General features: G+C 39.9%; 2 protein-coding genes across 2 annotated transcripts; both read right to left on the bottom strand.

Moving 5' to 3' along the window:
* Positions 1-642: 642 nt before the first annotated feature.
* On the bottom strand, positions 643-5,095 carry LOC308135203 (alpha-amylase-like; the record flags this gene model as incomplete). Its single annotated transcript, XM_080503079.1, has 9 exons — positions 643-832; positions 1,030-1,155; positions 1,248-1,369; positions 1,456-1,678; positions 1,855-1,988; positions 2,954-3,184; positions 3,270-3,467; positions 4,131-4,277; positions 4,928-5,095. The coding sequence occupies 9 exons, from the start codon at positions 5,093-5,095 to the stop codon at positions 643-645; spliced, it is 1,539 nt and encodes a 512-aa protein (XP_080359205.1).
* A 1,777-nt stretch (positions 5,096-6,872) lies between these two features.
* On the bottom strand, positions 6,873-11,169 carry LOC308135202 (alpha-amylase; the record flags this gene model as incomplete). Its single annotated transcript, XM_080503078.1, has 9 exons — positions 6,873-7,062; positions 7,574-7,699; positions 7,828-7,949; positions 8,030-8,252; positions 8,405-8,538; positions 8,695-8,925; positions 9,012-9,209; positions 9,671-9,817; positions 11,002-11,169. The coding sequence occupies 9 exons, from the start codon at positions 11,167-11,169 to the stop codon at positions 6,873-6,875; spliced, it is 1,539 nt and encodes a 512-aa protein (XP_080359204.1).
* Between the last annotated feature and the right edge of the window lie 11,042 nt (positions 11,170-22,211).

Below are 22,211 nucleotides of genomic sequence, written 5' to 3' on the forward strand. Positions count from 1 at the left end.
ACATCATTCAGTCAGAGATTATCAAATAAATTGGTGTTATTGGATTAGTATGAACTATTCTGTCTTTTAAGGTACTGGGAATCAGCTGAGGTGAAGTCATCTGGTTTGAATGTATTGATTTGTAATGATTAGTCAGTGATCCTTGCATTTACAGCTCTTTCTGATGCTAAGGTGTAACTTAGGTCACATTGTTAAAGGTCTGCATCTTGCCTCTCAACCGATGTTCGCTGGAAACCCATGTTACACTGAGTTTCAATAACATGTGCTATGACCCAAAGAATACATCTGTTCCAGCGGAAGACTTGTCCTTGGGCAATGTCTTGGAGTGTAAAATTCAGGGGTCAGAAAGCAAATGTACCAGATTTCCAAACAAACTCGAATTGTCAGAGCTGGCTAAAAAAAATCAATATCATGAAATTAAAGGTAAACTGTTCATGTCTAGTTTTGTTTCAACCTATAATGCAGGTTTTTTTTTTCTCAGTTTAGTTACGAATTTTAACTGAAGATGCATTACTTTTCAGTCTGTCCCATCAACCAAATCCCTAGTTTTCACTAAACTAAAAAGTTATGACACAAGCATTTATCGTCAGTAACCATTTAGGTCATTCTTTGAGCTTTAAAGGTGATGTTTATTTAAAGTATTTATAATTTGGACTCAGCATGAATAGCAACGAAGGGGTCCTCCTCGCTGTTGCTGATGCTGAAATGGGCACGTCCATCACTCCCAACATGGATCTGCTTCCCGGTGCATCTGCTTCCTTCCTTCTGGCCAGAAATGACATCGCAGTAGGTACCACCAGGCAGGCCAGTGTTCAGGGTTGCATCCAGGTTCCTGAATAGGAAAAAAAACCCAAAGTATATACTCTGCTCCATTACACTAAAGCTGATTTTGTGAGGATCCTGCTTCCAATTAACCAATTTTGGTCCACAGGCCTTATGTTAGACACGCCTGGTAACTTCCAACAACATACTAGTTATATTGATTATAAATGCTTGAATTTTCAGTTTAAAGTGTCACAGAGTCCTCACCAGTCGTCATTGTTGAAGACAATGAAACCACGATTGCCACGTCCGAATGCAACCTGGTTGCTCTGGTTGTCCCACCAGTTGGTATGAGGCTGTCCATTCACCACATTACGGAAAATGACCATATTCCTGAAAAAGAGATTTTAAAATTGAATTCCAGTGTCAAATTTAATTATCTTCCCATTCATTCAACAGGTCAGTCCTAAGTTTTAAGGACTCACGTGATCTGACGCCATCTGTGCTCACACACCCATCCATCCCCACAGGTCTGGTCAGGAAAGACGGGAACGGGCTTTGTTGACCCATCACTGTAACTCGGAGGGCCAACCCAGTCATTCTGGTCCTAGAGAACAGTGTTAAACAAACAGATTTGGCATATTGCTTAACACACACACACCAAACATTGCATCTTAAAAACAAAGAACCGACTTTTCCATCCACGATGTGTCTGTTCCAGCGGAAGCTTGACATGACCCTGGTCAGTCCATACGGGTGAGCCAACATGTAGGCCACAGCCATCTTGTGGAGCCTGGAGTCCCAGAAGGTGACAATGGACGCTCCGCCAGCGCCGTGTCCCCTCTGATTGTCGTGGTTGTCAATAAAGACGACAGCATTGCCGTCGGGCATGAAACCCCATCCCTCTCCCCAGTTTCTGGACTCAGGAACAGAAGTTAGAGAATCATTTCGGAGGATTGTTGTTAATTCTTTACGACTGCAGCCCCTGCAGAAACTAATTAAGTCCGATATTAATAATTACAATGAAAATGTTGTTGCAGAAGAAAAAGAAGTATTTAAGTTATAATCTCTCTTTTGCTACAAAACACATACCTGGTATAACACAGCTTCTCACTGTTCCACCTTCTGAAGACAGTTCCTAGTTTGGCGCTGTATTTGAACTCTGTCACTCTTCCCAGGTGGAAATACTCGCCAGTTGAGATGCCTTCACCTCCAAGATCAATCACCTAACACAAAAAGAGACTGTCATCAGGAGTCTTTAAAGAACTATTGTTAATGATAAGATGCATATCTTCAAGGCCCCGTTTACATGGCACTTCAGGTAAAAGTGCATTATTTTTGTCTTTTTGTTTCAGAAAAATTTCACATTTCCGTGGTAATATTTTGAAAACGATGTCAGTTTCCATGAAAACGTCGAAGCCATTAGAGGATACTGTTGTTTGTTTGTGTCGTGAAACCACACACATTTGCACAGAGAACAATGAGCTCTAAACATTAATAATGGGAGTACACAGACATTTGAATGAAACTACGGACCTTGGATGGTGATTACAGTGACAGTCAACTATAAAACTACCAAGTCCCAGGAGAATATGGACTGGGAGTTGTGACACTCTGGAGGCTGCCATTGTTGTTATTGTCCATTGACTGGCACATGTGCAGAACAACTATTTACTATGGTTGTGTTGCGGATGCATAGTTGCAGTATTTCTGCCGTCTACACAGAGACAGAGCCCAAGCATTTCCAGAAAGTTCCACCAGTGATTCAGAGTTTTGTTGTCGCATAAACGGATGCCTAAAACGCAATGGAAGTTATTCATTTTCACTTGAAAATGTTTAAATGTATAAACAGATCCTCAATGTTTGTGCAAGCAACATTTCATACTGCAATAGTTAATAACATTTATGTTTATGTCATTTTCCACTAGAATGCTTGTGTAAGCTTCATTTCTAAATTATTCTTATTTTATAAATATTTCCGGCACCACTTTGTGTTCACTTGCTGTAAATCTGTCCTACGAATTGAGTTCACATAAGTTCATGCAGCCACATATTCTTATAAACACACAACTATGGAAAAGAAGAGTGGTGATTGGTTCTAAAATGAAGCCATTGTTTAAATGACATTGTTTGAATTGCAGCATTTAAAACTGTTGTTTGATATATAAGTAAAACATTTGAGGAAGCCCACCTCCTGGAAGATGAATGGTCTGGAGCCGCTGGGGAACCACTTGGTGGTGAGGTTGTTCAGACGACGGGAGAGGACATCTAGGTCACCAGGCCACATGTGTTTACTGGCGTCCACTCTGAATCCAGCCACACCGATGTCGATCAGTTTGTTCAAGTAGTCGGCCACCTTCCCTCTGACATAGTCCTTCTCCAGAGCGAGGTCCAACAGACCCACCAGACGGCAGTCACGCACCTGGATCAGTGAATTAACATGACCATTACATGTCCATTGTGATTGACTCAATCTGTAGGTTTTATATTCAACTGATATTTATCACCTGATATTTATCACCATAATTTTCAATGGCACCACTGCTGGTCCTGCATTTGTTGTCGTTGAAGTCCCAGCTGGAAAAAGGGACACTGGGGAAGTCTTTTGTGTTGGCATTGAACCAACTTCCACATGATGAGTGGTTTCCCTCGCCTGAGGTGTCTCGACACATGTGGTTGATGACGACGTCCACGTAGATGTTGACCTGTTCAGAAGGCACAAAATGTGCAACATCAGTGGTGCAATGATCAAAACTTGGATCAGGGGTGTCAAACACATTTGAGTTCAGGGTTCACATACAACCTAATTTCATCCTGAATGGGCCAGACTGGTAAAATAGTGTCGTAATAACTGTTGAACTTCAACTTTAAAGTTTTTCTTTGTTGTCACAGAGAGTATACTTGATGGCGATATTTTTGCAAAATCAAACAATAACTAACGAAAATGTCTGGTTTAATTTAAACTCCGTTCTGATTCTGAACATATAGTAAATAGCGGCTGGTGTTCTAAGGACTCTATTACTTTAAGGATCATGTTGTAATTGAGCATTAAGCAGCCAGGCAAGGAAACTCACAATCTGTCTAAAGTTCCTTCCACAGCCACAAGAATGTCTGATTGTTTCTGGTCCAGGCACCAGCCCCTTTTAGAACAACTTGAATAAGGTGCATCACACTACATAAACATGCAATTTCTATCTCCAATCAACATAGGTTTCTTTGCATTCTAGTTCCTTTTCAGTTAACTTGTGAGATTGTTGGTGCTCTTTTGTCATTGCATTTGATAGCATTGTATGTGTTCTGTACAAGGCTGTGTCCATGTACAATGTCATTGATGTGTCTCGTGAAACCATTGGTCGGAAGCAGTTTACCGAAACGTTGTTGCATCTGGTGATCATGTCTCTCAGCTCCTCTTCACTGCCAGATCGTGAGCACAGGTTGTAGCTGATTGGCTGGTATCTCTGCCACCAGGGCCTCCAGGGACTGTTCAGAATGATGTGCTCATTTGGAGGAGAGATCTGAGCAGCACAGACAGAAACGCATTCATCACATTTGAATCAGGTGTTGTCAATATAGAAGACATTCAGTGTAGTACAGTCATTAGGACAGACAGTGAAGTTGAATAATAAGTTGTACGACTCAGGCTTGCAAAGTGTTTTGTGAGGGAAGAATCAAGTTGGACCATTTTTTTTCACATTAAGGATTTCCTGCTTTTTTCCTTTCACTGGTCAATACTCAATACCTTTTTTTACTTGTAGTAATTCTAACTGGTTGACTGTTGTGAAAATACCTCATTATATTTTATTTATTATTACTATATTGAGTAATTAGATGTGGACTTAACAAATCATGAATATGCCCATTTCTGTGGTGAAGACATATTTCTCGGGATACTTTTCTGAGCATTTGTTCAATAATTTAATTTTACTAATTTCTGAGTACCATTCACAGCATGTAATCTACTTTTATTAGTAAAATATGAGTACACCCACATTTCTAATTGATCAATTCCCATAATGACAATGACGAACATGATCAGACATCTAGTATATGAACCTTTTATCGATTTTTATTTCATTTTTTGAAACGGAAACAAAATTCATAGCAGCAGTCATTAAGTACTTGAGTACACATTTCCAATACTCTGTCCACTCTCAATGTTACTCACCTGAACACCACCAAAGCCTTTGGGACCGAGGAAGCGCTCGCACTCTGCAGCGATGTCAGCCCAGCGCCACTCGAACAGGTGGACGATGGTGGTCCGTCCATCCTTAGTGTGGGGGTCGTGCTGAGCGAGTCCGAGGCCGAACAGAGCCAAAATAACCAGCAGCTTCATGGTTTTCACCAATCTCCCCTTCTGACACTCTTTGTATTTATACCAGTGTTTCCCTCCCCCTGATGGCCAATGAGAGGCTGGCAAATATCAGCATGGAGGTTAAACAGGGGCATTTTCATCACAATGTTCTACTTTCAGTCAAAACAAACAGGGGAGAAACTTTGCTTGAAGGCATGTGCAGGAAGGGAACACTGAAGCTTGTATAACACCTCTTCGAAGGTTCTGTGAAAAAATTATCTCAAGTTGAAGTGCAAACAATAAATCTACTTTGATTTGCAACATTTAATTAACTTTTAATTGTAATGGGCAACAATAGCTAATGAAAATGTCTTTACTGTGAGACAAGACAAAACACCGCGTTAACATTTTTATTTATTGAATCAAATTATGAAGAATAAAGTATGTAGAGAAAGTTCTCATCAGTCAGACCAGCTGTGGAGATTCAGCCTGCTACTATTTGTTTAATCTGTTGACCTCTTGATTTTGCAACAAGCACTTTAACCCTTTACAAGAACAAATCAAATCAAAGGCATAAGAAGCATATATTTAAAAAATGCACATATTCTCTGATCATCAGTAATCTATCCCATACAATTTTGAAGGAATCTGAAAAACTGAATCTCAAACGTTTCAAATGTCAAACATCCAAGTGTCATCTTATAGAATCCTAACAATGTCATGGATAAGAATTTAATCAAAATAGCAGCCTCTGTTTTTATCTCAAATATGCAAAGTGGCTGTGTAACTTAAAATAGCCATTATGTGGTTTGCATTGAGGAAAACCACCACGGGAGGTCAGATGGGGTGAGTTATTGAGCGCCACAAAATCTTTTTGCAGAAGGTGTTTCAGTCCTGCTGCATGTGGGTGATAGGTCACACTCCAGTGAGCAGGACAGATACTGTATGTCTGGATGGGATATCTTTTATCAAACATCATTCAGTAAGAGATGATCAAATAAATTGGTGTTCTTGGATTAGTATGAACTATTCTGTCTTTTAAGGTACTGGGAATCAGCTGAGGTGAAGTCATCTGGTTTGAATGTATTGATTTGTAATGATTTGTCAGTGATCCTTGCATTTGCAGCTCTTTCTGATGCTGAGGTGTAACTTCGGACACATTGTTAAATGTCATATATAACATATTCATGCTTTTTTTGCTACATTATCGTTCAATAACGTTTTTTTATTTTTTCATTTGTTGTTTCTCTCTTTTTTCTTCTTTTCTTCTTTTTGATGATTTTCTTAAATCATCTCATTTTCACATTTTCATCTCGTCAAGCTCTCAGAGAATCAGTGATCATCATAGAGGATTTTTTTTTTGTTTGGTTGTTGATTTTCATTTTAGTGACCTTCACCAGCTCTCCCTGAAGGTGAATGGTCGATTGTATCATTACTTACTCTAGACCAGGGAGGGTAGTGTCACACCACTGTGTGTGTGTGTGTGTGTGCGTGTGTGTGTGCGTGCGTGCGTGCGTGCGTGCGTGCGTGCGTGCGTGCGTGCGTGTGTGTGAGAGAGAGCTGCTTGTTCTGTATTTTTAATCATTTAAATGCATCTATTGCCCTGTTTATTGTGTGTATTATCCATTTTTACATGAGATTCTGTGAGAATTCTGATACATAAGTTAAAGTTACATGTGCAATATTGAGTAAAATGCATAAAAGTTATGTGTCAATAGGTGTGATTGTGCATACTCCACACACACACACACAAAAACCCAACTTTGAGGTGCATGCCTTCAATGTGATGTTTATTTTAAGTGATTATTAAATCACATATTTACAGTTTGGAGTTAACATGAATGGCAACGAAGGGGTCCTCATCTCTGTTGCTGATGTAGAAGTGAGCGCGTCCATCACCTCCAACAGAGATCTGCTTGCCGGTACACCTGCCTCCTTCCTTCTGGCCGGAAATGATGTCGCAGTAGGTACCACCGGGCAGGCCAGTGTTCAGGGTCATGTCCAGGTTCCTTTAGATAAAAACAAAGTACAGATTTTCTGTTCTGCTAACATAACATTGTTTTGAGTGGGTCATGCTTTCATATTTTGGTTATTTTCTTTAGGATTCAAAAAGACAGTAAAATCAAGAAACTAAAATACCTTCAAGAAGCAATCTTTGAAAAAGACAGTGAAATATTCTTTTTAATCACACTGTTTAAGCATGTATTTGATCCACTCCAACTATAATCTGCAAAGACTTCTTTTCCTTCAGAGGCAGTCAGCCTGAGAAGTGTTTGATTGAGTCAGTCTGACCTGTATTTGAAATATCATAGTGGAATTACAACAGACATTAATTTTTTCAAATACCTATACTGGACGACAGGGGTGTGAAACATAAAGCCTGTGGTTCAAAACCGGCCAGCAAGAGGCTCCAATACAGCCAAACAACCAAAAAATTGATGCCTTACTATTTCTTTAACCTTCATGTTTAAGCATTTCGAACTGTTGACATGACTTCTTCAGTATTGTTAAAGCCCTCACCAGTCGTCATTGTTGAAGACGATGAAACCACGTCTGCCACGCCCAAAGGCAACCTGGTTGCTCTGGTTGTCCCACCAGTTGGCGTGAGGCTCTCCATTGACCACATTACGGAACGTGACCATGTTCCTGAAGGGGAGGTTTAACAAAATTAAATTTGATGCTACAAACAGAGTTTTCATGCCCAATAAACCGAAGCAGGAGTGAGTTTTATCCTTTTGCGATGTGAGCAGTGTATTATTTCTTTTAGGACTCACTTGATCTGACGCCATCTGTGCTCGCACACCCATCCATCTCCACAAGTCTGATCAGGATTGATGGGAACAGACTTGGTGGAGCCATCGCCGTTGCTTGGAGGTCCCATCCAGTCATTCTGGTCCTGCAATGGTTGGAGTTTAATAAAACTCTTGGAAAGACCTATTGTTGCATAATCGAAGCTTTTCATCAACACAATCCTACTTTTCCGTTCACGATGTGTCGGTTCCAGCGGTAGCTTGACATGACCCTGGTTACGCCGTACGGGTGAGCCAGCATGTAGGCCACAGCCATCTTGTGGAGCCTGGTGTCCCAGAAGGTGACAATGGACGCTCCGCCAGCACCGTGTCCCCTCTGATTGTCGTGGTTGTCAACAAAGACGAAAGCATTGCCGTTGGGCATGAAACCCCATCCCTCTCCCCAGTTCCTGGACACATGGCAACAAATTCAGTTTAAAACTCAAATCTCCAAAACAGAACGGTTTTTCCAACTGGGCGAATCTGTTCATTAAGCTTTACTGTCGAGGGCATTATCACTACGTCATATAATCTATAATGTAACAAGCAGAAACACACATACTTGGTGTAAGACAGCTTCTCTCCGTTCCACTTTCTGAAGATGGTTCCCAGTTTGGCGCCATACTTAAACTCTGTCACTCTTCCCAGATGGGTGTACTGTCCAGATCCGATAGGCTCACCTCCCAGATCGATAACCTTGGAAGAGGATAATCAAGGCACTCAACAGTCTTTAAAGTGAGAATCGGAGTAGATTTTGTATTTTGAAAAACTGATAGAAATTATAAGGTTTTTGTTATTGTATTTAGCTGTAAATCATCCCTGTTGAGAATATTCAACAATACAGACTCCCACCTCCTGGAAGATGAAGGGTCTGGAGCCACCGGCGAACCACTTGGTGTTGAGGTTGTTCAGACGTCCGTAGACGGCAGCCAGGTCGCCGGGCCACATATGTTTACAGGCGTCCACTCGGAATCCAGCCACGCCCATGTTGATGAGTTTGTTCATGTAGTCGGCCACCTTACCCCTGACGTAGTCCTTCTCCAGGGCGAGATCCAACAGACCCACCAGGCGGCAGTCACGCACCTGAAATGGCAATTTAACATTTATATGACAGCACATTCTAATTCACTCTCTATTTTGAAGATTTCTGCTTGAGTTTCCACCATTACCTGATTGGCGTCACCATAGTTCTCGATGTTTCCACTGCCAGTCCTGCACTTGTTGTCGTTGAAATCCGCATTGGAGAAGGGCACGGCGGGGAAGTCTTTCCTGCCAGCGCTGAACCAGCTGCCGCATGAGGAGTGGGTTCCCTCTCCACCACCAGCTCCACACATGTGGTTGACGACTGCATCCACGTAGATGTTGACCTGCGATTGGATGGCAGGGTTGAAAGTGCGACAATGTTTCGACACATCTTATCTATCCGCCTGTCATTTTCACACTTTTTCTTCACACATTGAGTTCCTACTGGGGTCATCAAATTGTGTCAGAGCAGCTATTGTTTTGTTGTAACATCAGTGGCCGGGCAACTGAAATACATTTGTGACAAAGCTCCAAATGAATGTGTTAACAATATGACAGAATACACCATTGGACGAAGACATTCATTCATTAAACTGCTGCTCTTTGTTCCATTTGTCCTTGAATGCCACTGCGTGTGTGCATGTTGTAATAAAAACTGTTTGTGCAAATACCGTTAAATGTCAGACAAAGTATCTGGTTATAATTTCTTGTTTTGGAACAGCTGTATAGTTATAAAACGCTTGCAAATACAAAAGAACAATGAGCCCGATGGTTTTTATTAAGTCTGGTCTATATTGCAGTTTACCCCGACGTTGTTGCATCTGGTGATCATGTCTCTCAGCTCGTTCTCGCTTCCCGATCTTGAGCACAGTTTGTAGCTGATTGGCTGGTATCTCTGCCACCAGGGCCTCCAGGGGCTGTTTAATACAATGTGCTCATTGGGAGGAGAGATCTGCAGGAAACAAGAAGCTTATTTCAACTGAGGAAAAGATAGAAGAATATTAAAAGTGATTTCAGTTACTTACAGCAAATATTAAACAAGACCGTGACTATTGGAGAATATTTGGTGACAAATGGGAAGAAATTACTGGAGACCTTTTTTTTTTCCACTGATACTCCCAAAAAGAGTAAAAACTAGCTGTACCTCCAGAGACCTTTGAGAAGGATTAACATTTGTTTGCCATGGTTTAAATGCATTACATTAAGATGGATGGAAATTTGACCCACCCAGCATTAAACACTTGGATCCAATAAACATGGAAACTTTGAGAGGAAGGAGCAAATGACATGCATTAAGATTCCCAGTGGTAAATGTAGTCCTGGAATGGACATGTATAATGGAGTTTAACGGCTGTCACTCCAGCTTTTTTTCCTCTCATTCATTCAGTCTGGTTGTGCTCTGTAAAACTTCTCCCACCCAGCAGAGGTCCTCAGTGTCTCTCTCAACGCTGTGCGTCCAGTCTGCCCCACCCAACTCACCTGCCTCTGCCAGTTAGTCATCTTCCTCCTGCATCTTTGTTTCAGCACTATATGTATACTACACTGAGGTATCACAAGGCTTATGATCCACATGCGGCCCTTTGACCTTTCTGTTAAGGCTCAATTAGAAATTAGAAATCACAATGAGTCTGCTTAGACTTTAGTCCTCTTTAAATGCTTATTTATTGTCTTCTTTTAATCGGTAGTCAAGTATTTAGGACAAAGTCATGTAGTTAAATCTATAAAAATACATTATATTTAGGACTGATACATATATCATTTATGACAAATATCCAAGAAAAAAAAGTTCAAAACTTAAAATGCCAAGAATGGGATTATTTCAAAGGTATTAAATGTCTAAAGTAATGTGCTATAGAACAATTTTGTATTCATTTCTAGCAAACAGAGGAGGAATGCATGCAGATCACACTGCAGTCTTAATTTAGATTAATTTATCATTTTTCTTTAACTGAGCATCTGTCAATATTTGTGGAGTTAAACAAATTTTCTTTTGCATTACTTTATGAAACTAAACTTATAAACTAAACAGTTTATTACTGTTTTAAAAACACAGCCAAAAAAGTTTTGTTTTTTTTACTGAAAAATTATGATAATTTCATTATTTTCTTTAGATTTAATTTTCCCATTCATACTCACCTGAACACCACCGAAGCCATTTGGCCCCAGGAAGCGCTCGCACTCAGCAGCGATGTCGGCCCAGCGCCACTCAAACAGGTGCACAATGGTGGTGCGTCCGTTTTTGATGTGAGGGTTGTGCTGGGCGAACCCGAGCCCGAAAAGTGCCACCAGAATGACCCACTTCATGGTTTCCCTGGTTGGAAGAGAACACAACAATCCCAGCCTCACTCCTAATATTTATACGCATGTCCCCTGCATCCCGGACCAATGAGAAACAACAAGGAAGATTAAACAGGTGCTATGTTCTCACAGCTCACCGAAGTTTATTCAAAACAAACACGGCAATATTGATTTTCAGGCCCATTCAAGTCGGAGATGAAGAAACACAAAACATGTGCATCCAGTCCTTTCCAGAAGAATGCTGGAATTTTAAAAAAGAATGGCAGAGAAGAAAGTAAACATATGCCAAAGAAGCTAAAGCACAGGGAACTAATATGTATAGTATTTCACTGTGTATCAGTATGATGCATTAAAGAAGATCAACTCAATTATTCACTTCAAAGATATTTTTAAATAATCTCACAACATTTGTGCAACAATGTTGAATCATTTCAAAGTAAATTAATATTCACTCAAATAATGAGGGAAATATCACACATGATAGTCGTAGTACGTTTCTGTGATGTGTTGATGGTGTTCCTTGCAAAATGTGAAAGTTAAAAATATATATTTTTTCATGTAATACAAGTTTAAACCACAACATGGTGTTTTCAGTCTCTCACAGAATCAGTCAGCATTACAATGGCTCTTGATTGCCACACTATTATAATTTTAATTATGAGCAGACACATGCCATTTCTGCAGTGGTACACTACAGTCTGTGTTGTGAAGATTGTATTTTAGTGTTTAATTTTCACCAGATAGTAGCTTATCTGACCACCAGATTCTTTTTTCTATACAGTGTTTGATAAAGTTGCAGCTCTGATGCCTTGTTCAAGCCACAAGTGAAACTATATGGTCTGTCCATCAAAAAAAATCTGCTGATCCAAGATTAAGTTGTGTATGCGTCGGGCGAAATGCGAGTTCATGTTTGCCATGTCAATGACATACAGGTCGTACTTGGTAACTTGAGTTAGTGGTAACTTGATTGCGGCTGTTATTGTTTTACTACCTAGAATTTCAGCATTGTGCTAATGTTTTTCTTTCAACATGTATGATGTTGCTGTTGAAGATGTGGTTCTGGCGTATCGGATGTTCCTTACATAACTTTTCTATGTGTGATAATTTGTTTAAGATAACAGGAAAATGGTATTTATTGACTGACGTGTGATAGACCTGTTAAACGTTAATTATTATTGGTGTTAGTCTGTTATGTTTCATTATTTCATCTCACATATGCATGGCTTGTTGTATTATTTGTTTCGGAACTCCACACACATATACTTGCACATTCTTTTATAAAGTGCAGTAAATGGATCAGCACTTGCCGGATTCTTGCAGATTTATAAATAATTCTTTCCAGATTCTGTATTCTAGCCGATGCTCATCGCGGGATTGCAAATATAGCCAGCCTGCTAAAGCAACCTGAACTATGTGAAAATTCTGCAAAGAGCCTCAACACTGCCTCCTAGTGTGCAACAGATGTATGATTTAAATGTCATATAAGATAAGATAAGACAAGATCGCCTTTAATATTCACTTTTAAAAACAAGATGACAAAGGGTTGTATTGCTGGTATCATTTTCAAGAGATGTCATCTGTTCATAGATTTTACAATTTTAGAATAGGAGTCGGAAAAAAAACTCTTTGAATACACATGATTTTGGGTAACATCAAGATAACTAACTGCAGTTATCATTTATTAGTGACTTGTTTTGAGAGTATTTTACAGTTAAGCACAGTGATATGTCATGAATATGTTCTGTTTTTATTTTGTTGTATGGTAATGACTTTTGTTTGCTCTTCCCTCTGGCTTCCCTCTGGCTGCCTGTTAATATTACAAAATAATTCAAGATTCTCAGGCTTTAAACTGATTAATGGTCTTATTCACTTAAATGATCATATTTTCCTTTCTAAAAACTAACTAAAGAATTATGATTATGTCATATTAGTTCCACAATGCCCCCCTTTTCTTTTTCTTTTTTCTTGCACCTTGTTTTGTATCACTGTGCAAACTATAGAATCAATGGTTGTTATAAAAACTTCCTTTACGTAACTTTTACTGTGTTAATATGTACTTTGCGACGGCTTCAACCAACACATATGAGTTAAGTTATATGGGGGGGGGGGGGGGGGGGGGGGAGACAAGTTATGTAAACAAGGTTAACTAAACCATCCCTGACAAAACACCGGCATTTTCCCAGGATGGGCCTCAAATGACCTTAGTGATGTGGGTAAAGGTGAAGGGCCACCACCTGCAGGTCACATTAAAGGGGGACAAAACACTGGCTTTCTTTTTCTTTTCGAGGATAAATTGACAAAAATAGTAAAGATACTGAATAAATAACTGATATTTTTTGAATAACTGTGGCATTTTACTCAAATTATTAAAAAAAAAACACTGACAAACAATTTTGGACTGATCAGGTACTGGTACTTAACAGTATTTCCATCCATGGCTATTTACTGTATAAGTCTACACACTCAGTTCTAGATAGATAGATATAGATAAAATGTGATTATATGTCTTTACATGTAGTATCTGATTCATGCTATATTTTAACCTACCTGCCAAACAATATTTGTAAAACCACTCCTATATTGGAAGCTTACCAAACCTGTAATCTAAGTTGTTTTTTTGCAGATTTGTGGATGGTGGACATGACTCCTGAGTATTTTAAATTAAGATTTTGACTGTGTGTAGGGATATATTATGGTCATTAATGACAGTACCTGGAAGATATTCTCTATATTATATTTTTTGTTCATTAAAGATGCATCCTGCAGGTCTACTTCAGAAGAGATTAATAATGACATTAACTGCTGTTCCTAATTGATCCACTAGAAGTCAGACTGTTAAATAAATTGATTTGACACACATCAAGGTTGCATTTAAATGCAAGGTGCATTGAACCAGAATAGTCTAATTAATAAAGAGAGAGCCATTAGTTATTGTCAAACACTTAATCAAACTCAACAACTGTATGAGATTGTTTCGTATTTTCACAAGAATAAATTGTGCAAACTGTTCAGGACTTGATAATAATAATAACTAAAGAAAATCAATTCATTATGACACAACAGATGCTTGGGATAAAAAAAAGGGCAGTCATGGCAGACGGGAGTTTTAGAAAATAAGGTTTGGCTCCTCATGCTTTACCCCACCTGCTCAGTCTACGACCCAACTCTTGCCACCTCCCGCCGAGTGCGTCAAGCAGACATCTGACCTGCCTTACTGAGTTTCGTTCTGGGTCGCTCCCCCCGGTGAGTCTGTGGGTCACAGACACCAACACGTTTGTGGTGGAAACACACACTAATAACTCATCTCGGGCCAGACTGTGAGTGTTGACACATAAGGACTACAGGGAGGAACATCAGATTTTCCGGAGGAGATTTTGGGGCCTTGTTCATAGATGTTGCATTGTTCTCTGATGCCGTGCGGCAAAGATAAATCTACAGATACTTTCATGTGTTTCTTATAAAATGAGACTGCAGATAGGCTTTTTCAGGGTCAAGTCACAATTCAAAACATATTTATGTCTTCATGTTTTAAAAAACTTGCTATGCAACCTTTTATTTTCTTTTAAACACCACAAATCCTCATTTTCAGTTTTGACAAACAACTAAATAAAGGAAACACCTGAATGTTGATCTGCAAGTTGTTCATGGTGTCACAAGTTTCTTTCCAGGTACTTATAGTGTTGACAACGTTGCATGTGAAAATGCACTGTTTTTTGGTTTTCAGACATTAGAAAACAAACCTTCGATCTTGGCTCCTCCCATCATTGTGAAGCAGAATTCTCCAAGCGTTGGATAGTTCATCCATTAATGGGGAATGTGAGCTGGGATTAGACCGTCGTGAGGCAGGTTAGTTTTACCCTACTGATGATGTTTTGTTGTAATCGTAATCCTATTACGGTACTATGTTAGGCCACGAGTGGGTGCTCCTGTTTGTTCGTTCAAATTTCAAAGATAAATTAACCTCTCAAGTGGTGACAAACCCATAACAGGACATACAGTATCAGAGACTGTCTGTCTCAGACATAGTGAGATGTATTAAATGTGGCTGTTTACGATGTGTTTTGTCTGGTCTGCTGATGATCCCTCACTGCAGTAGAAATGACTGAGCAGAAGAGGGAATGTGTAGACTAGAGGGGGTAAATCCCTCCCATCCCTCCCAGTAAACTGCCCCCTACTTGTCAGTATCAAAGTAGTTACTGAAACCGCTTTCAAAAGAACTGGCTGGAGGATTTCACCTTCATGACGTAACTTGCTCTGTGGGAGGAGATGTCAGAGGGAAAGTGAGGTTCTAACTCACTCACATTTTCCCATGGGCCCCGAGAAATTCCAGTCAGACCAAAAGTCCTTTCCTGTATGGACAACACAGGACATACCTCCGGAGGCGATGAAGGGTCCGGGGGACAAAGCTTTCTTTCACAGCTTAGGCTCGGAGACCAGGTGAAGGGAGAGGAGCTGGTCATTTGATTCCCGCCCTTGGTTCTGTCATGGGAAAGTGGAAGAGGCATGGAAGAGGGTGGAGTGAAAGGTTTCCAAGGATTGGGGGAGATAAAGAGAGGGGAAAGAAATGGGGTCAGCAGGTTAAGAGAGAAAAGAGGACAGAGGGAGAGAGAAGAATGAAAGATGAGTCTGTGCTTTTGCAGTCAAGGATAAGTAAGAAAAGTGGGGGAAGAGAAACTTGATGGTGAATAGTTTGGGGCAATTGAGGAAAACAGAGGGTATGAGTGGAAAAAGAGGTGGGGGAGGGTTCAACTGCTGTATGTACCTCATTTTCTTACACCTCAGCTTGGTCTTTCACCAAGACGCCTCACGTTTAGGAACGGTGGGCGGAGCCAAAATAACTCAAACCCTCCGAGTCATGGAAAGGAATTTGCATGCAGAGAGGAGACGAGCAACATTTAGGCCCCATTTACATGACAATGTTTCAAGAGCATTTTCAAAAAGTTGCACCTTCTGACCCATTTCCAAAAATGTGCTTTGTCATTGGATCAGAGCACCACTGTCATGTAAATGGACCCCAAAACACAATGACAGTTTTTCCATTTTCACCTGAAATAGTTGTGTAAATATGGCCTTACCTCGAAGCAAACAGTCAATCCAATGGGAAAAGTAGCCTAATTCATTCATTTTTGTTGGATAGCATGATAAGCTACACTAAAATGGATGAAAAGGTGTTAAATGAAGAGACTAACCACATTTATGGTCCATTATAATCTCATATGGAGTCATCTGCTGCTTAACTGCCCTCGGCTTTGCATGGCAGTTTAATGATCTGACTTACCGTCACATGTATCAACAAGAGTTTCTTGTTTTTACTTTTTTCCCTTCATAGTTTCAAAAATGTCAATAAACTAATGGTTTCTTGGCAAATTTTCAGTTTTTCTCATCTGATGCTACACATACCAAAGGAGGCAAAAGTCCTATAAAAATGAAATCAGCAGGATCTTTCCAATGGAAAGGTTCAGCCCAGAATCCTGCGCTCTCTTTTTTGCCATGATGATATGTTGTGCAGATGTTGAGAAAAGCTTTCCATCTCACTGCAAAGAATAACAGCAGCAGCGGAAGTCCCCCAGGAGAGGTTTACGCTGTGAAACTCGCTCAGACAAACACCCACACACACACACACACACACACACACACACACACACACACACACACACACACACACACACACACACACACTGAGTCAGACACTCAGATGGAATCGAGCACGCCACCACTCAGTAACAAATCAAACACTTTTAGACCAGTCATCAAATTAACACTCTTCTTTCAGTCTGAGAAAACAGTTTTTCTCTGAAAATCTAAAGAAACACGTCACAACAAGAAGTTGATTTCCTGAGCTGAACTTTTCTCTTCCATTACTTAAAGGCTCTAATGAATCCAGGGTCTAAAAACTTCTCAGACCCAAAGCTTTGTCAGCCTTTAAGCCCATTCGTGTGTTTAGCTCTGAAAACACTGGATCTTACATTTCCCATAAAACAACTAACGACATCCTTTCTTTAGATCCTCCCTGCTAAGGAAATGCCAATGTATTTCTGATGCAGCACATCCAGAGTGTTACAGCCTCTTGTGTTGTGACTGAACTCTGATGGCATCATTTATTATAAAAGACATTTATCATCTTTTCCCCCAAATTAAGAGAATTCCAAGTATTCAACATGAGACCCTCGTACAGCAGCCGGGCTATTGCGAGTAGCCAATAGATTTGTAATGCAATAAAAAACTAATCAAGTTACTGATAGGAAAATACCATTCTCATCAAAATGATACCATGAGAGGGAAGCTGTAGAAACATCTGATAAGTGATTGGCAGGTAGAATCTCAGAGGACAATTAAGGATATTACATAGATACATAAAAAAAAAAAAATTGCATCTAAAGTTACCATTTTAGAGATAAGCTTATTCTATGTGGTAGCATTTTACTGGTTCAGCCTCGTTGAGAAGATAAAAATCAGTTTGATGTCAGTGGACTCAAATCAACATTATTTTGTCAGTTTGCTGCATAAAATGGGAGTTTTGTTTGTGGCGTTCATTTGATAACTGGAGAAATGGGATTTTCTATTCAATTTGGGTTTTCAATAGGGTGCAAGAAAACCAAAACCAAAATTAGATTAAAAAAAAAAAAAAGTACATTACTTGTTACTCATTGTATTATATGAGATTCTGTTTATGAACCATCCTGATGCACAAATGCATCTAATCCCATTCAAACATCTCATAGAGCATTTGGCAGCAAATTTACAATATGTACAATGAATTTGCTTTTCTACAGGAGTGTAAACTTATACTATGGACTTTCTTTCCATAATAGAACTCATAGGATATCAAAAATGTTTTCTTTGCTTGAAATTTGTTATAATGTAGCACAGAATAGAGGTGGAGACAGACACTGGCTGATGAATCCTCCTCTTTAGACTTCTAACACAGTTTCATGTGGAAAATGGTTCATGAGATTAAGTCAAATATTGGGTCTGATGTGACACATCGTGTCCCTCCACCTTTGTCAACTTTGATCAAGAATGACTGATTTAAATCCATAAAAGAGACATCTATACGAGACAGCTTCTCATGAAAAGTCCCCTTTTCTTCCAATGAAATGCACAGTAATGTATGCTTTTTGAGTGAATTTCAATAGAACTTAATGCCACTGAGCTGCTGGTGACTGGAAAAGTTCACCATAAAATTACACATGGAGTCAATTTTATGATCCTCTTTCACAGTAGTCAGCGGGAAATGAGAGCTTTGCTTTCATGGTCATAAGCCGAGCAACAGTTTTACTGTGAAGAAAATTCCTGAGCTGGCCTGTGCCGGCTGCTCCTGAAATGTTTGTAGTTTCGCCTCCTCAGACATTTGTTATCTTTTTTTTTTTGTTACAACAATAATGTGGAAGACGCTCAGCAGTTTTCAGGAAACACTTAAAGTCATGTTGGTTTCCTTTGACCTATTCAAGTCGTATTTGATAATATTTCTAGGAGCAATATGTCACTAATGCAAATCATTGTATTAACTATTTGGCAGGCATGTAATAAAATCAGTCTACTGTGAACGCACACTTGAGATAAGAAATGGAAATGAAAATTTCGGATCACCCCTCCGAGTCTCCTCCACACCTGACTGACTCACAGCCTTTTCCATGATATCACTGCTGGCTGTGAGATAAAGTAAGATTCCTTTCTTTCTGAGCGATCGGCTCCCACAGAGCAAGAAACAGGAAAAATGAGTTAAGTGAGGCTTATTGAGGTGAGAAGAACAGACGGGAATCTTTCAAATAACAAAATGTCAGTGCAAGTTTGATTGCACACACACTGGATTCCTACTTCAATTCACTGGCCACATCCACCTTCACTATTATTACTTTTTATTTTTTAATTCTAAAGTTCTTTATCTCAAAGGCTGCCAGTTTTGTGAAGATAAGGGCTCGGAGGCACTGCGAGCAAGCCTTGAGGTGAATGGAAATATAAGGCACTTTAACTGGCAACCAAGAAGCACCTCAAAATGCTCACCAGATGATGAACCACCCTTGCAAAACTGCAGCAATGTGTGGGACAGATGTCTGTCTGTGGGACAGGAGGCAGGATTACTGCGCTGAAATCATCTCTTAAAACACTCCTAGCCTCCACCTCAGGAGAAAATAGCAACAACCCTTTAAAAGGCGAAGACGCTGCGCTGTAGGTCCCTGGCTTGTGCTGAAACAGAGATAATCACAGGCTGTATAGTTGGCAGAGAAAAGAGAGAGGGGTTGGCCGTAAACCTTGACCTGATCTCACACTAATGAGCTTTTGTGCAAACACACTAAACGCCTACCATTGGCGGCGTGAGGACTTTGTTTTTCGGGTGTCACTGGTTTGCAGGATTTGTCCAAGTTCTTGTCTTCACCTGGCAGTTTTTTGTACTCACTGCTGCAGCAGTAGCCAAACACAACCTCGACGCGAAGCATAAACAGACCCAGACATGCTATGAGGCCGATGAACTGACAAAGTTAGTCTGAGAAAATTACACAAACAAGCCAAGAGAGGTAAATAAATGAATTACTTTCACACTAACGTCTGTTTACCTCCATGTGTTCGTGAAGTATTACACAAAATACTACAAGATATTTTAATAATTGATGATCAAAGTATATCTCAATCGTTCCTACACTGCATCTCATTCAGCCCTGTGTGATTCAAACACATAATGTATTAATTAAGAAACAATGTCCTCCTTCTTCGAGAGACAGAGCACGAGAGCGGAGAAGGAGGAGGAGGAGACAAGGAGGTGGAGTACTGAAGCAATAAAGCATATCCTTGTTCCATACTGTATTATACTTAACCTAGATATCACCAGAAAATAGTGAAACACAGTTGCCTGTTTGATCAAGCAAAACTCCAAGGAACCATAGCCGACAGCTGGCTGTATAATCAGCAATAAAACAAATGGTGACAAATTAAAGGAAAACAAAAAATATAAATGAGGGCACACATGTAACAAATGTCTCCCTCAAGGAAGCGGTATCCCAAAAGGATCTGACGAGTAGGAAAATGAAATTAACACCATGTTATGGCCTTGGCAGTCAAGAAATATCAATTCAGGGAACAGCAATGTGGGATTTGGAATGATGAGAGCTGCATCACCATCCAAACCTTAAACAAGTCAATATCTTTGGAGAAATTGTTCAGGCTTCCACTGACGTGGAGAGTTTATAACATGGTTCATTGGAGCCGTCCAGATTTTTGATATACCGGTATTCACTCTTTCTTCTTGATCTGTCACCAGTCACTATTCAAAACGGTAATATTCTGGAGTTTGTGTTACATACCACTGATGGCCAAGTTAACTCACTTTAGAAACAGTCATGTCTCTCCACTGGCTTTTCCAGTTTGGGCTCTTTGAGTGGACTTTTCGATTGTTAGTTGAATAAGTGATGTTCATGTGTTTATTATGTAGACTGCACCACATTGTACCTGCACTTCCTGCGGCTGCTTTGAGTGATTCAATACACAACTTTGTGGTGCAATCTTGTGATCGATAAAAAATGTCTTTGAGACAACATATTGACTTGTTTGGTCTCATTTGGCTAATTATTTGAGCACATTGTACTAAACCTACACCAAAGATACATTTTCATGCCAAATGACCTCTTGAACTGAGATTTGAAGCTGGTTCAAAAATTGACATTTTCAACCTATATACACAACAAAGAAAAACTTTATAGTATAAGTTTAAAGATTATTCTGGCACTACTTTCCCAGCCCTCCTTTAACGCTTGCACTGTATGTTTGCTTATTCTGGTCCAGGGAGGGTAGTGCCACTGAATGTTCAAGACACAGAATGTTGTTTTAAGTTAATCAACTTGTCACCTCTCAAATGCATCTTTGATGAGTTTCAGTCCCCATGTGAGGAAGAAATACAACAATCCCTGCAGAGTTTCTACACTTGGTTTATCCAGGATTGGGAGTAATAAAGTAATTGGACAATCACGTCTAATCATTTTTGAGTCTGAGGTGCATTTGTGTCCCCTTCTTTTACTGTTTAACACACACTTTCCCAGCCTATTTTTCATTTCCATATGGAGGTTGGGATATATCCGTGAAACCCTGACAAACACCATTAAACACAGCACCACTGCAAAGTTGGCTCATGTACCATTTAAGCATAAGATAGGTTGTAGACACAGAGGCCCAGTAGAATATCCAGGATGTTAATTTTGGAGGACGTCCATTAGGCATTCTGGAAAGATTTACTTCCAGCCAAATCAAATTAGGTCCTCCGGAGTTATATGAGTTTGCCTCTGAATGAGATTTACCCTGTCCAACTCGTCCCCGGGTGTCTATTTTCTGTCCATTATCTCCTTGTTACAAAACAGATAGCAGGCACAGAAGACCTTTCTGGGATCTGTGTGTGCACGTCTGAATTTTCAACACTAGGGGTCTCTCCAAGGATTTGCTGATTGAGAGCCAAATTGCTCAGCAAACAAACCGACAATTAGAAAACCCCCATCGGTTCCAAATGAAGGACACACCTCGTGAAGCTCTGGGAGGGTGCGTATCTAATCTGGAGCCTCTGACGGCATGAAGGCAACCTGGAAATGACAGGCAGGTTTACAGAGGCTTGAAAAAGAAGAGAGATTTCTCTCTCTCTCTCTCTCGCTCTCTGTCTCTCTCTCTCGCTCTCTCTCTCTCTCTCTCTTCTCCACATCTCTTTAGTTATGCTCTGTTGGCATAAAATCTGAAGTTTACTTTCCAAAACTTAGAGTAAAGAAATGTAGAAGGTGTGCAATAAACTAATAAAACTTCCGATCTCTCACTTTAAGAAAACATTCATTTCACTCTCTGGGGTGCTCCTTCAAAGCTTTCAAATGTTTCCTGAGCTTTCACACTAGATTGAAAAAATAAATAAATAAATAAAATTCGAACATCCTTCCAATTTAAGTTGACCATTTTCCTCTTATAGGATCTACCCCAGGGATGCTTGGCCTGGTTCACATGACAGCATTTCAGGTGAAAATGCATAATTTTTGCATTTGTATCCAAATGCAAAATGTACATAGGCTGTACGTTGGTCCTTG

This window comes from Blennius ocellaris, assembly GCF_963422515.1.
Source record: "Blennius ocellaris genome assembly, chromosome: 10".
NCBI lineage: Eukaryota > Metazoa > Chordata > Actinopteri > Blenniiformes > Blenniidae > Blennius > Blennius ocellaris.